At 41.0% G+C, this 18,324-nt stretch overlaps 1 protein-coding gene across 1 annotated transcript in view; it reads right to left on the minus strand.

Annotated features, from left to right (window-relative positions):
- megf6a (multiple EGF-like-domains 6a) overlaps positions 1-18,324 on the minus strand; it is a 95,808-nt gene that overhangs the window by 17,708 nt on the left and 59,776 nt on the right. Inside the window, exons 4-16 of the mRNA XM_036591843.1 lie at positions 15,241-15,363; positions 11,462-11,587; positions 6,544-6,666; positions 5,914-6,036; positions 5,674-5,811; positions 4,703-4,825; positions 3,890-4,012; positions 3,609-3,776; positions 3,302-3,433; positions 3,075-3,203; positions 2,612-2,740; positions 2,361-2,495; positions 2,120-2,248 (exon numbers count right to left, since the gene is read on the minus strand). Of these exons, the coding sequence (XP_036447736.1) occupies positions 2,120-2,248; positions 2,361-2,495; positions 2,612-2,740; positions 3,075-3,203; positions 3,302-3,433; positions 3,609-3,776; positions 3,890-4,012; positions 4,703-4,825; positions 5,674-5,811; positions 5,914-6,036; positions 6,544-6,666; positions 11,462-11,587; positions 15,241-15,363 (1,701 nt within the window). The remainder of the gene's footprint in view (positions 1-2,119; positions 2,249-2,360; positions 2,496-2,611; positions 2,741-3,074; positions 3,204-3,301; positions 3,434-3,608; positions 3,777-3,889; positions 4,013-4,702; positions 4,826-5,673; positions 5,812-5,913; positions 6,037-6,543; positions 6,667-11,461; positions 11,588-15,240; positions 15,364-18,324) is intronic.

Here is an 18,324-nt window from a genome sequence, read left to right on the forward strand (position 1 = left end):
AGTATTGTGGGTATGAGCTGAATGCAGTAAGACTGTAGGTCTGAGTTAAGTGCAGTAAGACTGGGGTTCTAGGTTAACTACAGTAGTATTGTGGGTATGAGCTCAATGCAGTAGGACTGTAGGTCTGAGTTAAGTGCAGCAAGACTGGGGTTCTAGGTTAACTACAGTAGTATTGTGGGTATGAGCTGAATGCAGTAAGACTGTAGGTCTGAGTTAAGTGCAGTAAGACTGGGGTTCTAGGTTAACTACAGTAGTATTGTGGGTATAAGCTGAATGCAGTAAGACTGTAGGTCTGAGTTAAGTGCAGTAAGACTGGGGTTCTAGGTTAACTACAGTAGTATCGTGGGTATAAGCTGAATGCAGTAAAACTGTAGGTCTGGGTTAAGTGCAGTAAGACTGGGGTTCTAGGTTAACTACAGTATTATTGTAGGTATGAGCTGAATGCAGTAAGACTATAGGTCTGGGTTAAGTGCTGTAGGACTGGGCTTGTAGGTTAACTACAGTAGGACTGAGGGTATGAGTTGACTGCAGTAAGATTGGAGATCCGGAAGATGTTGATTAGTCAGCTCTGCTTTAATGTATGTGGTACAGGCCTGTTGGCCAACAGCACAACTCAAGTAGCAAGAAGAAAAACAGTAAGCAGAAGTCACACAGCCTTATCAAATAGGTGAGAATTTCATTCATCAGTTGCTAATCTTGGCTGTAGGCAGCCCCTGCAAATCCATATCCAAAGCAAATCAATATTCTGAAAATCAAAATGGTGGTCAGAAAACAAAAGACCACTGCAGAGGCTGCAGGTGAACTGTAGAGGTGGCCCGGTACGACTCCCCTCACTGCCTGTTCTTCCTAATCAATGGCAGATGGAGCACACGATCATTTAACGACTTCCAGACCCAGTGTCCTCCCTGCCAGCTCAGGCTTTCTGTAGAAATATTCCGGATATTTCCATACCCCCCTTGACTCCCGCAGCGAGGGATGGACTGAAGCACAGTGGACGAGGCTGTGGGGAATCAGGGTTGTCTCCATCCACTGACACACCACAGTATAAGAAGTTTCCACTCTCCACGCTTCCAGAGAGTCACTCCAGCGAAGATAAATAACCCCTGCACATATCACTACGACCAGTTGCAAGTCAACTGGCCCAAAAGCTTTTGAATCACAGAGCAGAACGGTCTAGCTTTATATTCTTTCATGCCCTTAAATCTTTTACAGCAACATGCTGCGCAATGACACATTTATTTCTCCTGGTTTTCCCTGCAAGTGAAGTACAGTGTTGCACGACATCTATGTAAAGGAAACTCGCTGCTACAGAAGCACGGCAAGTGTACAGATGAAAGCAACTCTGTCGTGTGTTTTTGGGTCCGGTATCCATGTTTGGCTCAGCCTCTTGTGCCGCTTGTATTGTCAGCTGCTAGGTTTATTTTCCCATATGGCTTTTTGAAGTTTGTACATGGATGTAAGCACAATATGAACCTCATGCCTCTAATGTGGCTCAGTGTGTGCTAAGGCTCAGTTCCCATGACAGCACAAGAGAGCAAGGAGGGCAATAAATTTTAAGTTTAGCAACACATCCGGACTGGGGATTAGCCAAAATAAAGGGAATATGAATGTGTAAATCAGACCATATGAAAGTAATGTGAGAAATATAATGATGTACTAAAAATTATAATAGTTAGTTCCAGCCCCCCAGTGTGATTGGCTGAGAGGCATTCCATGTTCTTCAAGTATGACTTGTTTACCTTTAATATTGCAACAACAACCAGCCATTGAACAGCCACAGCAAATTTTATTATAAGCAAAAAGCCCACCCGAAAACCACGATACTGTATATATAAATATACATTTACATGCAGCAGTGCTGGATCAGAGCTACTTTTCTTTGCAGAGTGTAAATAAACCTTTTTGTTAATCAGTTTTTCTGCCATCATTGTCTTAAAATCTAACTATAAAAATCAAAAATGAAACTGTGCTGTGTAATTGCAAGTATCGTGGTCATACTATACTGTGATATTGGTACTATTGTGCTTTGGCCTTACAAAAGCAGCACACCAGTGCCAATATCACTCCAGTGTCATGCAGGGAGATAAAGGTATCAGTAAAGTATGAACTGAAGATAAACCTTGGTCACAGTTCTCGCCATGCTTTCCAGCTGGGCACTGGCACTCTCCAGTCGCATGATGGCAGGGCACTCCTGATGGACACCGGCATTTTGTCTTGCAACCCAGGCCATAGTAACCACTGTCACACTCTGAAGAGCCAAGAAGAGAAGACAGTCATTCACAATAGCTTTACCTGTACTTTGATTCGATTTTTTGTCTGTGAGATGAAGGACAAAGGGCAGCAGGAGAAAGTTCACTAACCCTCACTGCATGTTCTGCCCTGATAGCCGGGTTTACACACACATATTCCATAACGTCGGTTGCACTCCAGGGTGTTCTGCTGTACACAATGACACTCAGAAGAACAGCCAGGTCCATACGACCATCTAGGACATGCTGAACAGGGAGACATATAAAAAGATGTATGAAACTTGGATGAGGATATCTTAAATTGAAACTTTTAGGAAATTGTGTAGAGACTAAGTGAGCTTAGTCTGTCAATTGTTTCTCACGTAGATGGCAGAATTTCCCATAGAGGCCAGGATCACAGAGACAGGCTCCATATGTGCGATGGCAGCGTCCATTATTGGCACAGTTACACTTCTTATTGCAGTGCTTGCCATAAAAACCCTTAGGACAGCCTGCAAGCACAGAACACGTTACACCACCTTCACATTAAGGATATTTTATATATATTTTAATTAAATAAGGCAAAATACCTCAGAAGGTGTGTTAATACAAAACTGCCATTTACTAATTCTTTGGGGATACTTTGCAACATTTAGCTTCGTGTTCATCAAAGTGTCTTTCTTGGTAAGAAGAGCAGGTTTTGCCTAAGTTTTATATGTTAGTTTACATATTTAGGTTACTGAACTCCCAAACTATATTACATAAAAGAGTATGAGTTGCATTAAGCAGTCACTTTCTGTCTGATATCACAGTCAGATGCCACGCCCCAGACCACTGCTCACTCACCGTCTTGGCACATGTCTCCGCTGACCCCTGGTGGGCAGCGGCAGATTCCACTCACTGGATCACAGGTGGCCCCATTCCTACACTTACAGGTGAAGGAGCAGTTCCTGCCGAATGTGCCCTCAGGACAGGCTGGTGGTCAAAAACACAGACAAGTCATGTACTGATAGATTGCGGTTATGGCCATACTTTATATTTGTGGGCTGTAAATCACTACTTTCTGGACTCACTCTGGTTGCAGATGATGCCTGTCCAGCCATCAGGACAGTCGCATCCATTCCTCTCCATGTTACACACTCCGCTGTTAGAGCAGTCATCACATGACAGACTGCAGTCGTGGCCGAACGTCTCATTCAGACATACTGTGTAGTTTCAGAGTGAGATAAGCAGTGAGTGGACACTGATTACCTTTTATTGGGGGTAAATCTTTTTTACAATGATTTGATTCATTTGACATTCTTTAGGAAATGATTCAGTGCATTATTAAATCTCAAATTACACCATGACTTGATTCAAAACTACTTTGGCTATACTGACCGAACTTCTGTGTGATGGTGCTCTCTGCTCGTAGCTCTCCAAAGGTTTCCTCTTCATAATCGTCATATCGTTCCAGAGGCTGAGGGTAGTCCTGCAGCAGAGTCACCTGTGGAAATGGTCTTTCCACCACCAATCGACTGGACAGTGTTTCAACCGCTCTCTCCAGAGCTGGAGAAAGGGACAAAGTCATATTATATTTGGAATATGTTTTTTTTACCTTCTGATATGTAAATGACAGCAGAGCTTCATTAATCAGAGCGTGTTTAAGGAACTGAACTCACGAATACAGGAGTGCCTGTCCTCAGCCAGGCGGTGTCCGAGGCGGCAGAAACACTGGTAGGACCCAGCTGTGTTCTGGCATGTATGTTCACAGCCTCCATTGTCAGACAGACACTCATCTACATCTGTCAAAATAGAACAAATCACAAAGTGCTTTAAGAATCTGTTAACCCTTAGAAGTTGCAGTTATCAACAGAAACACATTATTTAATTTAACATGAATTATTTCTTCTTCTCACTGTCGGAGGTGTGGATTTAAAACTTCCAGTTCATATATTTATCATATTTAAACATACTCAAATATATAATTTAAACATACTTAGTTTATATTTAGTTTTTACTTATAAAAGTAAACTTTTTTTTACCAGATTAAGAATGAATGAATTAATAATTCTAGGAAATGTAAATGTGTAAAAGTATAAGTATTGGATTTATATTTCATTCAATACCTGAGTAAAATATAAATCTTCTAAAATTACACTTAAGCACAGTAACTAAGTGCAATTAAGTATTTTCTGCCCAATTATATTTGTGTTCATAAACAGAAAAAGAGAACATTTAATATAATTTGAATTTGATGGAAAAAAGTTTTTGCCATCTGTTGTCATTTGTTGAAACTGAAACAGAAAAAAGACACACTTGAACCTGTTGATAGAGAAGGGAAATGTAATTCATTATGTAAGTAACTACATAATTAACTATGTTAATATATAATTTAATTTAAATAGTACAGCAAAACAACAACTAAAAAAAGTAAGATTTACATTCTCCCTACTGAAAAATATGAAGCGAACGAGCGAATAAAGCAGTATTACCATCACAGCCACAGCCGTCTGAGTTGAGCCTGTATCCTGCCCTGCAGTAGCATTCATAACCTCCAGGGTAGTTGGTGCAGTCCTGTTCACAGCATGAGCTCCCCTCCACACATTCATCCAAGTCTGGAACACACAAGCAGCACTGGTGAATCTCCTCAAACACAACACAGGAAGCAAGCCCACGAGCCACCATTGTATGTTAAAGCCCTACAGTCTGGGTACGTTTACTAAGCACATTTCCAGTGAGGGAGAAGGGAGCCATTACTCAAAGAAAATCCCACTGGTCACCAGCAGAGAAAACCACTAATCCCCATGGAGTGCCACACTCCAGCTGGCGGAGTACATCACATAAAACATGAGCTTGTTTTTTTTAGAATTAAATATGTGAATATATTGCTGCTCTCACAACTCAACCTTATGACTGTGTATTTGACCGTTATTAATTGTTGTTTTGAACTGAAAGCTTTCACTCCCCTTTATGTCCACTTGGCATCTGAAAGTTGTGAAAGTTATAACTTTGGAAAAAAGAGCAAAACTAAGAGTTCTTTCACCTCTTGTGAAAACTCTTCTGAAAAGATGTTATTTTTAAGACTTTTAAAGAATTTGAATGTTTTAACAGACCTAAATAAATACACACTGAGTTCAAACAATGGGCAACAAAGTTTCGGCTTTAAGTATTACTGTTGCATCTGACCTGGGTTTAACACACGGTTCCCAATCCTGACCCTGTAGTAGCCCTGTCCTGCATATTTTACTGTTCTGGCACACCTAATCCAATCAAAATCCAGTTCAAATAACAGGCCCCTTATAGCCAAAGTGGCATGTTTGATCAGAGAAAACTTTATTTATGTTTGTCGAGGAGCTTGTTAACTTGTTTTCACTTAGAAAATCAACAAAACCTTTGACCGGGGGTGTTCGACCTTTTGTATATGACTATATGCAAAATGTTCTCGATCAAAACATCAGCTCACCCAAACATGTCTTGAGGTCCTCATCAAGTTGGTAACCTTGGTTACAGCTACAGACAGGCCCCAGTGTGCCATGCTGACAGTGGTGTGAGCAGCCTCCATTTCCAGACTCACAACTGTTCACTATCTCCATTTCAATGCCTGTTAAACAGTACAGCATCCGCACAATCACGTCATGACAGCATACAGGCCCCAATTAGCAGATATGGCAGACAAGAGTTTACTAGGTGAAAGGTGACTTACGGTAGCACTTCCTGCCCTCAGAACCCAGCTCATATCCAGGGTTGCAGATGCAGGAGAAGGAACCGGGACTGTTTCGGCAATCATGAGCACAACCAGCCTGTCCAGTCTCGCATTCGTCCACATCTGAAATGCACAGAGAACCTAGGTCAACTTTCTCAAGAGTCAGTGGAATTTAAAGGCGATGATCACAAAATCTCAGCTATTCCTGTGTGAGTCTTTAATGCTCATTCTAGATAATAAAGTCTTTTCCTTTCTATTCCATATCATTAGCATGGGTCTCAGAGTGCAGCCCTTGAACACCAGATTGGTGGGCTCATCACACACTCAGGCCAGAAGTGATTATGACACTGACGCCATGAGGGAAGGCCCTACTGGCTGGCTATCTTTGCAAGCCTGGCCAGTGTTAAGAAGATGAACCCAATTCCACAGCATGGAGTCTTCTCCTCCCACTCTAAATGAAAAGCAGTATTTCCATCCTTTCCCAAGTTCCAAAGCCGTGGGAAAGAAATCTTCCCAAAAAAGTCCATTACTGAGAGGATGTGCCATATGAAAAGGCTTTCCACAGCACTGCAACTGAAATGAGCTACAGGGTGGAAAGAGCCTCCAGTTTGTTCTGTCAGAGGCATTTACCTTCACAGCTCCTCTGATCCCGAGCCAGTCTGTAGCCTCTGTGGCAGTCACACAGGGCATGGCCGCCCACACTACGGCATGTGTGCATACACCCTCCATTCCTATCCGCACAGGGGTTTCTCACTGCAAAAGAAACAGGTCACAGTTAGAGCTAACAACTCACGTCTTCACCCTCAATCAGACGTACGTAAATCCACTGGAGGCCCCACTAAAAGGCCCCATTAAAAAAGTCTCTGCATGGTTAGAGCTTGCTTTATAAAGTATTGTATTTATGCAAGGAAACTTTCTCTCTGTATCTCAATTACACACGCTCCTCACTCACTCCCAACACCCGTGCCAACCCGCTCCTGGTGGCTTAGTGAGTAAGACGATAATTGGGGCTAAATGAGAGAGTGGTTGTGTTTCTCGGGGCATAAATAACATAATCACTTCCAGTACTTCACCCCTGAGAGGTGGACTGAGACAAGGCTGAGTCTGCTGCACTCCAGGGCTTTACAGATTATTGTTGCCTGGAAGTGAAACCATGTTACTTAGGAAGAGGCCTTATTAGGGTCTGTTATTAAAGACATGACACATGCAGAGACATCCTGAAATTTGAGGCCTAACAGAAGACTCTTTCACTGTTTGGTACAACTTATGCATTGTTGAGAAACTGCAGATGATCAAGGATATTTGGCATCAAAATTCTTTAAAAGTGAAGAGAAAGGCCCCTGACCACATAATACAGAATAAAATTTTGTCGGTCATGGGTTGAGTTCAGACTCAAAGCTTCAAGATGTGGTTTGGGTTAAGCTGAACACGAAAGTTTCAGGCTGTATTCTGGTTCAAAATTTCAGGCCCATTTAAAGCTGTAATAAAGTGTAAGATGAAAGAATGCCTGGTAAAGCCATAACGAGTTTCCACTCTGAACCTGGCACTGTAAATCTCTTTTAGAAGACAAACACAATACCAATGACTAATTTTTCATTAATACCCTGCTGCTGCATTTGTCCCATATCAATAAAATACAGTACATTTAATTTCTGCAGCTCTTCATCATTATTTATTGACGCTTTCACGTTTTTTATTGTAGATCCATAAAGACTGTTGCCCCTCTGGTGGATACTCTCCACTCTCACTTGTCTGTCTTCACCTAATTTTGAATAGCAGTTTCACTAGAGAACAATGGGTTTTGCTGAGTCTCAAGATACTCAATAGGCCAAAGTGAAAGTGCGCTTTGGCAAGCAATTCAAAGGTTGACACTGGGTTTGCCAAGAAGATGACTCTCCAGTCTGAGTAATGTAAGAGCTCCTTGGTGGAAATTGCATTCAGGCAATTTCAAAGCAGGCCAAAACGTACTGCAATTTAACATATAAGCGTTCGTGCACTTCACACTCCACCGGTCTTCCATCTCAATGCAAGGCTTCAATTGGAGTCTGTGTTTTTTTAACACTGTATAATTGTCAGCACTAAATGTGATGCCACTAACCATTAAGAACAAAGTATTAAACTCCACACACCCTTCATTAAGACATTTTATCAGTCTCTGACGGCTTGGAAGATTTAAAGCATTGTACTGTAATACACACCAGTCTGGCACTTGTTCAGGAAGGAGTGCGAATCTATTTTAAACCTCAAAGACACAGCATCAGCGCTATTGGACTCCTGTGTGGTAGAAGCCTATAGGCTGCCAGGAGTGAAGAGACAGTTTCACATCTGGGGACTTTAGCAGATACTCGCCTTCCCACTCCAAGCCATAAACTCTTCCATCCATACTGTACATCCAAGAACCACATATCCATTAATGATTCAGGATTTATGACTGTGGTTTTGGCATGAAGCTTTTTTTAATCCTCGTCCTCCTCTTGTTTTTCACGCACAGTGACTTAGGGTATGTAAATTGGGCCTGTTTATAGACCACACTATAAATTACAGATAAACAAAGAAATCAGTGGCCACGTGCTACAATGCTAACTGAGGTCCAATGACCATGTAATGCAGAGGTCTGCACCTAGCTATGTCCGTTAAATGCTCATCCCTGGTGCCACCTCTAAATAACCCAGTCCAGATTTTAGAACCATCCTATAACATTCACCTTCTTATAAAAGGCATTGTCTAACCCTTTCCCTCCACCCTATATAACCCTCTCACAACTAATGTGTCATTGGTAAAACATTCAGAGATATTGACTACCACTGTAGTTGGGATACATGCATGTCCACACTGCATGTACATATCAGCATGTGGAATTGGTGCTTTTTGTGTGCTACTGTGTTTTCTATGAAATTCATAAAAACACCATGCTGTTTTTATTGCTCAATGCACCACAAGTTTCTGAGAGAGCTTATGCGAACTATTCCATAAAAAGAATGCTTGCTAAGATGTACAACTGTTTCCACATCAACACAAAATGTGTGTCCTTGAGTTTTGCTTTTCACTTCATTACACCAACTTTTTTAACCATAAAAATACTGTTTAGTCACATTAAGTGACCTGATAATGAGAAAGTTATATTATTCAAACTTTTAGGGCAGCTAGATTCAAAAGCGTGATGTTTTGCGTTTATTCAGCATTGTTAATGTGTTGTTTTCTGTATCTTTAAAAAGATGCATCAAGCATGACATGCCCACCCCATCACACTATAAACAGAAGACTGAATTTGAGTGACGGCAGGAGGAGGACGTCAGCCACCAGAGAGGGGAAGACGACATTGACTGCCACAAGGGGCATGAAGGCGGGATGCCAGTCCCAACGTCCGCTGCCCGGGCCCCGCCCCTGTTGTGCAGCGAGGCTGCTTCACTACATCTCACGTTCGATCCAGGCAGCCAAGATGCAGAGAGGGGGCGGTGACAGGGAATTGAAACACAAGCTCTCATTCCAATCTCGGCTCAGGTGAGCGCCTTGTTAAAAGAGCAGAGGGAACAGAGAAAGAGTGACGAGCAGCAGTGAGAGACTGAAGAGCTGAGAAGCTTAGTTTGGAGAAAAGGACTGTCTCGTCTGAAGCCCCTAAAAAAAGTGGCCAGAATAGGTTTGGTTTGGTTTGTTTTGTGTTTGTTTGGAGAGAAAATAACTGCAATTGCTGCTGCGACTGTGAACCCTGCCTCCAGCGTCCTTCCTGAGCCTGGGGTTAAGTATTTAAGTAAATTAAGTATTGATTGTAATGTATTGTACAGCACTTATGTATTTTATCGTATTGCACTGTTCTGTGTTTAACTCTGTCCCTTTTTCACTAGGTGTCAATGACCTTCTGATTCTACCAGTATCTGAGCTTAGGACTGACTTTCTCTCTAACCTATCGGTAGCTAGCGAAGATTCTTTCTCTGGATAGACAAAGCACTTTTTGTAAGTCGCTCTGGATAAGAGCGTCTGCTAAATGATGTAAATGTAAAAATGTAAATGTAAATGGGGTAGCACAGGCCGCGCTGCAGCTATGTAATGCAAAATGTCACGTAATATAAATTTGAAAACTCAACATTAACAGTTCTAACCTTGAGGACAGGGAACGTGGTAGCCAGTCCGTCACATTCCCTCCATCACAACTTAAGTACAACTAGGTAGGACTTTTTACCACAAGAAAAAAAATGAATGAGGTGGGAAAAACCTGTTTTCGGTAAGAGCAACATGTAATTGAAACTATGGAGGACAAGAAAAATATGATTCCTTTGACATAAAAAAATCAAGTTAGCATGTCGATTTGGCACTGATCTCAAACAGAACTTTGAACAAAATTGACATTCAGAATAAAATGAACATTCAGAGGAAACTTCAAGATCACTACTGGCTTACTGATTTGTTTGATCACAGTAACAACAAAAAAAAATGACTGATGTGTAAAATACAATGACAGGTCACACCAGCTCCTCTTACCATACAGGTGCACTTTGTAGTTCTACAATTACAGACTGTAGTCCATCTGTTTCTCTGCATACTTTGTTAGCCTCCTTTTACTCCATTAATCAATGATCAAGACAGGACCACCACAGAGCAGGTATTATTTGGGTGCTGGACTGAGAACCGAAATTATACAGCTAACAGTGTCTTGTGGGAAGCGTACTGTGACAACTGATGAAGGACTAAATGATGGCTAACATTAAGTGTGCAGCAACAGATTCTCTCTCTGACTTTAGATCTACAAGGTTGGCCAACAAGGTGGGAGTGTTTAAGAGAGTGGACAGTGAGTGGACACAGTGTTTAAAAACTGTGTCTAACAGTAATTGAGGGCTAACAAATTATGCAGAGAAACAGATGGATTACAGTCTGTAACTGTACTACTGTAACTACAAAGTGCACCTATATGGTAAGTGGACCTGATTAAATGGACACTGAGTGTAGATACAAGGAGGTGTACTTAATTCAGTGGCTGGTTGTTTTGTATTCCTATTCGTATGTTTGTATGCTTACAAAGGTAGTTTGTAACACAAACAAAATGAAAGTGACAGATTTTTTTTTACTTTATTAGAGTATGCTTCTTACATGTCAAAATGGGGTGAAAAATCATATTATTAAAGGAATAGAGCATATTCAACAGTAGAAATAGTTTGGACAGTTAAATGTGGTTCAAATAAAAAATGTAAAAATTAACTTCTGGATTTTTGATGTAGTTCCCTAAGTCAACTAAGACAGACAATGACATAACTATTACTATCCTTATTGGGCAAAGAAAAACAACACATTGTACCTTTATAGTCAGATCTGCTTCAATCCTATAGCTGTTACTCTTCACCATTCCCACACTAGGGAGCAAAAAACTTGACTAAATCAACATCTTTATAGGGTAATTTTAGGGTAATAAAATTGCCCTTTTCATTAGACTATCAGATCATCTGGTCTAAAGCTGCAAAGAAAGAACATTCCAACAGTTTTCAGTCATCAGTTGAACACCATGGCAATTAAGCGACTCCTAAAAATAAGTTGCATGAAAGAGTGCTGAAGTACTTACATTTGCAGTGTTTGCCGTCAGCAGCGAGCTGGTAGTTGTGTCTGCAGCGGCACTGGAAGCGGGCAGGAGAGAGCTGCACACACTCCTGTTCACAGCCTCCATTACTGATGGCACAGGAGAGAACAGCTGAAGAGCACAGAGATTAAAGTTAGCAAGATGGGTCACACAGTCAGAGATACTGCAGAAATGTGCAAAGTTCAGATAACAGTGGCAGGAATTAACACAGCAGGTACTGCACACTGCACATTATTATGACACCATGTTATGGGGTGTTAGAGCAGAGAAAACACTCAAATCTGTAGAGCAGGGGTCTCTGAGTTGCTTATGGAGGTGCTAGCACCACACAAGTAGTAGGCTGCAAGGACACAACCAACTGATCCGTCAAATTGTCACCAAAGACAACAGGGACTGAGTTCATGACACCTGGAAAAGTTTGAACATTGAACAGAGGACAAATAAAGTAACGTAGCAGTTTTTGCCAATTGAAAAATCACATTTATGGTGGAAGATATCATAAGTTATATATGTGTTTAAATTAATTTATTGAAATCAGAATAAATCACACAAGAAATGTGTAACAGCCTTTAGCTAATAATAAAACAGTTATGAAAACATCTCTTTATTTGAGTAAAATTATACATTTGAAAGACATTTGCTTTTTCAACACGTTAATTATGTTAATTATGTCCTTTATTAATTGTGTCTGTGTGCTATCCTCCTTTTAACTTGTACATATCCCCTTACATATTAGTTTTTCATATATAAATAAAAAGTGCTAAACTAGAATAAAAGTCCCAAACTGTTAAACTGCACAAGAGTTATTTCACATGTATACTGTGCTCTTCAGAATTTCACTTTGCCAGCTGACTGAAGCCAGAACTATCTCTGTATGGTTCTCTGTGGGACTATCCACATGCCATTCTTGGGTAATTTCAGGAGATAGCTTTCAGTATCTTCAGTTATTTAAAGCCTAGTAAAAACACTCAGGTTTCGCCATCTCTTCCTCAGGAGAACACTGGAAAGCCAAACATGCTTCTCATCGCCACTGAGCTCTAGGAATGTGATATTCAATGGTCCTGCCATTCAACTGTTTTCACAGTGATCGCCATCTCAGAACAGACACCAATAATAACACTGAGCAAAACAGCCCCAGCAAATTGGTTCTACACCATTTAAAAAGCCAACAAACAGAAGTCGATAAGGGCAGAATCAAGGGGAGTGATCGTGGTGGAGAGCAGACAGTGTGTTTATAGAGAGTGGACCATGCCAGCTTGCCTCTTCCTCACTGGCATACCACTGTTACTCAACCATGTGATTTCCACACAGAGATGGTGACATAAAAATTTTGCCGTTATCCTGAATTTAATATTTTCTCACTGTTACATTTCAATTAAGAAACATACATACAAATGTTTTATTATCCTTTGGGTATACTTTGCTATTTAGCTTTATTAAAGTGTCTTCCTTTGTATGCAGAGCAGTTTTACCCAAACTTTCTTTTCTTTGTCTTCTTTTCTGAGCTATTGCTGAAAGCAAATATTGACAATCTTTTGCCCCAAAGGTGGTTTAAAAACCTTAAAGGTTTGAGTGCAGAAAAGGGGATAAAATGTCTGGAGTATGGCATTGTTCTCAAAAAAAGTACTGTCACAAATATTTACACGTGATATTTTCCTCAAATTATACATGGTTAGTCTTTAATAAATTAAGTTTTGCCTAAAACATTTTTATTCACTAAATCATTTTAAAAAGCTTTGGGAAAACTCTGGAAATTACAGGCAATTTTTTCCACCCTGTCATTGGTCTATCCTAATGATGATGTTGGTTTTGAGCCGTTAACTGTCCTAACTGTTGGTGACTTCCCAGTCTGTCTCCCTCCTCTGTTCAGACAAATGCCGCTGTGGAACCATCTGACCACCCCTGTCATTACACAGGGTCAAATAAAGGTTACAGTCAAACTGCAGGTAAATGCACAACACATTCAATGTGTCTTTGAACAAGTGCCAGTGTTTACTGTATAAGATCACTGCCTAAATGTTTCTCAGACGCAAAGAACAGTCTAATCTAAGTTTAATAGCAGTACCACAGACTAACACGTGTTGTTATTGCAGACGTCAGCCAACACTGATTATATGTAAAATATTTGTGAGCTTTGTCCTCAGAAAGCCCTGCTTTTTGTACATCCTTCATCTAAAATCACTTTAAAATGCCACTTTTTAGAAAAAACATCTGTCATTAAATACTCAATCTCTTTCCAAATAATGATGGCAGTGTTTTAAGGATGGATTGAGTTTTGGCTTGCGGGTTTTCCATAAAGTGGTACAGTTTAGAAGCAAATGCCTGGGGAAAGCATGTTTCCGAGAGTAAAAGAGTGGTACTGTAATGTGAAAATATCTGGCTTGCAGCAGAGTTCTGTTCTACATTAAGAATAATAAAAGGGCATACCTGCTGACTTTAAACCACACTTTATGGGTATCTGAAACAGGGCAGAGGTACGATTAACAACTTTTTGAATGAGCATTCAGCAAAGAAAAAAAAAGATTCTGTCTGGATGAAACTCTATGATTAATTAGCAAATCTGTCTCTGATTTAACTGCACTCGGTTGGTTCTCCTTCTCACTGGGCTCCAGCGGCGTTTGTGGATTGGATCTGGGCCTGCGGCCCTGGACTGCCCAAGCCTGGTGGGACAAGCTGAAGACTACATCCCAGCAGAGAAGGCTGCAGAACTGGGGAACTCATAGGAGCACAATGCAACTACTGCTTCAGACCCACAGCGCAGAAGATGGATTAATGACTTCTATTTTAAAGTGCTCTAAAACAGAGGCCTGCTTCCAGAGCACAGATTTCATTAATGGCAAAGAAATGGCATGTCTGTGGACTTATAAATGGAAAACAGTGGAAAGTATATATCAAAGCTGTCTCTTGATGTCATATTGCCTAAATGAATATCCTCTCATTTCACTTAAACAAATTACAGTTACTGTACAGTAATAACAAACAACTTTCCAGTAAGAAGAAGGATTTCTTAGAGACACCTGGCAAGACTTGGGACAGGATATCTTGATTAAAGCTGTGAAACACATCCTCATCATTAAGAATGACCCTCGGAAAGTCACAAAGAATCCTCCAGAGGTAAATGTGTCAAAGGACAGAAGAGGCTGAGGCTTTTCTGGATAATTAAATGCACCTGGATGATAATTCCTCTTAAGCAAGAGGACTGCACTTCAAACGACATAGAGGGATTTTCTAAGCTAGCATTAGCACTCTTTGTGTGGCACTGACACCAAAATCCATCCAAAACTGTGGCAGATTAAATCGTCACGGATTTTAGTCATAAGTCTGGTTAATCAAAGGTTCTGTTATTCAGGAAATCCTGTAGGGCACTACTGCAGTGTAATGTGGAAAATTAGAACCTGCTTTTTGTCTGACACCTTCCACACCAGAGTATTCTCAACAGATGACTGGGACACTTTACAGTGTCCTGGCAGTGAAACGAGGGAAATCTTTGGAGGGATGCACTGTTCTACTTCAAATCTGACAACAAACCCACCATGACAAGGCCTGTACAGTACAGAACAGTAGGAAACGTCCAGCTATTATGAAAACAAAAGCTTCTTTGATTCCTTCTCATGCGCAAAGCTGAAGGTAGAGTCCTCTGTTGGCTTTGAAGGAATTCCCAGCTGCTGAAAAGCAAGCTGCCTTTAGATTGTGCTGATAGAAGCCTCCAGAAGTTCGAGCCAAGGCCAGTGTGTCAGCTTTCGTGAAACCCCAACGTGACTCACCTATACAGGTGCGGCCATCAGTATGTAGACGAAAGCCTGGGTTACACTCGCAGTAGTAGGAGCCTCTGGTGTTCACACATCTGTGCTGGCAGCCTCCATTGTGGACCTGGCACTCATCGATATCTGTAGACAAACAGAAATGACACACAAAAGCACTCATCTCGAAATGTGTTTCATGGTTTGTTCACTCCAAGGTTCTTAACCCTGTTTTTCAGTGAAGGATATCATCTGTGTCTAGCACTATGAAAACAATATAATGAATCACTGGGCTCCGACAAGTCATTTGTATGGCTCAAATTAATGAGTTGTTTCCAGGGCTGGGACACATCAATTTAGCCATTTGATCACATAACAGCCTCTTAGTAACTGAAGTCGTCTAACGGCCTCCAAAACCAACAATCAACACTGCTCTAAGCCACTGCTGAAATATTTAAGTCAAAGCAAACCGCCTTTGAGAATTTTTTAATGCGCTATTGGACGAGGCACTAAAAATACACTTAGCGAGCAGCATATTTGAGGCTGCCTGTATGAAGAGCATCACTACAGTGAAAGTCTAAAATCAGCTCATGCTGTAATTCCCTCCCTCTCAATACTCTCTTTGTGTTGTGTCCACTACAGCCTGGCTTGGCTCCTCTTGTGGCCAAAAGCCGAAACCAAGTCCTGCAATCAGAACCACCATCAGAGTAGTGTTTTCTGTGCCCAGGGCTTTTAGCAGCTCTAAGATCAATGTTTTCGACACAAGTGCACAATTAAAATTTATAAACACTCGTAAAAATAAAGGTGCCAAAAAGGGATCTTTGGAGCGAAGCCGCAGACGTATCACTTTTGGCTCCATGAAGAACTTTTTAATGGACCATTCCTTGTGGAGGTTAACTGATACTAAGCTGAAAGGTTCTTTAGGGAACAAAAAGTGTTTCTTCTGTTATTACATTTTGGCACCAAGCAAAACATGACAGATGAGCGCAGACTTCGCTACCATATTAATGCAGAGACTTTCACTTTCAATATGAATTCATATCTCCTTCTCCTTCAGTAACCTGAAGTAAAATTCGATTGAACATCGCTGCTTCCAGGTAACAGAACAGGCATTTGGAAATCACCTACAAAATGCTTCAATGTCTTAAAAGTATGGCCTTTGTGCTTGCCATAAATATCCTTTTCCCCCTGCTGATACTACTACAGCTATAACAAAGGTAGTGACAGGAACATGGAGGCTGTGGAGGTCATTCAGAGGGGAGAGTCAAAATGCTTTGGTGGTCTCACACAGCTAGAAGATGAAGCATCGCTGAATGAGTGGCAGGTTTGGCTGTTAGTAACCATCTGGGGGCTAACTGTGTCAGGCTGAGAGTTATGTGCACTGCACAGGAGAGGTTAACATGCCTACCAGGAGAGGTTCGGAGAGTTATAGCACTGCTTAACCTGTTTTTAAGAGGTGAGCGTGCCCAAATCAGTGAGCACCCCGGGAGTTTACATGGAACATATTCAGAGATGATTAACTGTGGTCATTAGACCTATCTATCAAATAACTATTTTAATCAGTCATATTTTATACACTTTCAGCAGACTTGGCATACAAATTTAACTATGGAAGCTGTAAAAAGACAGTACAATGATTTCAAGAATGTACTGGAACATCTGTTCCACAATCTCTTCCATGTTGATCTTCCGCAGTTTAACAAAATAAGATGATTTACATTTGCCATCCCAAGCAGGTAAGGCTCAATTTGCTACCTTTGAGATCGAAATGTTTTCCAAAGAAGGATGTAGTATACGGACAGGCTTAAACTTGACTGTCAAATCTTTTCCCCAAAGCCTAATAAACAAAGCTGTTTTATATTTGTAGTGATACATTTATTAATCACTTACACTTATGATAATTAAAGCCCAGGTGAGGATCATTTTGGATGTTTTTTTTAAATATGGCAACAACAAATGCAACCACCAAAACCCTCCTTGTACATCTTGCTACAGCAAACTCCAGGGTAAAAAAGACACAGTTTTGGCATGTTCTGAACATTGCTCAGCATCCACTGACCAATTTCCTCTTAGTGGGGGTCTCGCAGCACTCTGGATGGAGCAGAGCCTCCAACGTGTGATAATTAGAGGTGAAAGGCTGTGAATGAAGGAAGCAAAACATGAGAAGTTGTGTTTGCAACCAGCACTTAAAACATCAAATCTCTTATTAGAACATTCAGACCTGCCCTGCGGCTTTGGAAGGATTACAGTACCATAATTCCACTGCGTCCTAAAGGAAGCTAATATGGAAATAATGTTGAAGGACAACTGTGTGTAGTTTATGGAATCTGTTCATCAAGAAGGAATCTGAATATGTTTATATGTTCACCTTGTGGAACATTATCTTGGAAGTATTCACCCAGCTCATCTAACATTCAGCATCCAGCCTTCAGAGATTCTGTTTGTTCTTTGTTGATCTTTTACGTTGTCAGTCCTCCTCTCTAAAATATACTTTTTAAGGGAAAAAAATGTCAGCGGGCAGGACTTTCTGAGAACTTCCTGAAATCAACTGCAGGAGTGATCTGAGCAGTCACGCGATGGCGTGCACTAAACTTCACTATGTCTCTTGATTCTGATCTGTATCTTTAAAGAGATGCAATCACTAGCCAAGCCATTAGACAGTCTGGCTGGCCCTCAGAAACAGTGAGAAACTGATAGAGAGCTTTGATTACCTGTAGTAATAGGTGAATTAAAAGGCCCCATTTACAGCACATTTCCTAAAGAGAGGATTAGAATAGTGTTTAAGCAGGCCATATGATGTCCTGCATCTCCATACTGATAGGGGTTAACTTATCTCTCCACTGTGTGCCAGACCGACAATATTCTAACTGCTGTTGGCTTCTCCCAAAAGAATGCACCTATCTAGTTGTCCTTTGTCACGTTTAATCATCTAGCATACTTCTATGATGGGCCAAGCATCTGGCTACGCTATGATGCGCTTATTAAAACCACTCAGTAGCGGACAACGGCAGATCTGGTTCAGATTAGAAAGCAGCTAGAGAAGCTGAAGCAGCTATAATAACGAAGGTTAGTGGTAAAACAGTGGTGAATTTGCATGTAGAATCAAAG

This window comes from Colossoma macropomum, unplaced genomic scaffold (assembly GCF_904425465.1).
Source record: "Colossoma macropomum unplaced genomic scaffold, Colossoma_macropomum, whole genome shotgun sequence".
Taxonomy (NCBI): domain Eukaryota; kingdom Metazoa; phylum Chordata; class Actinopteri; order Characiformes; family Serrasalmidae; genus Colossoma; species Colossoma macropomum.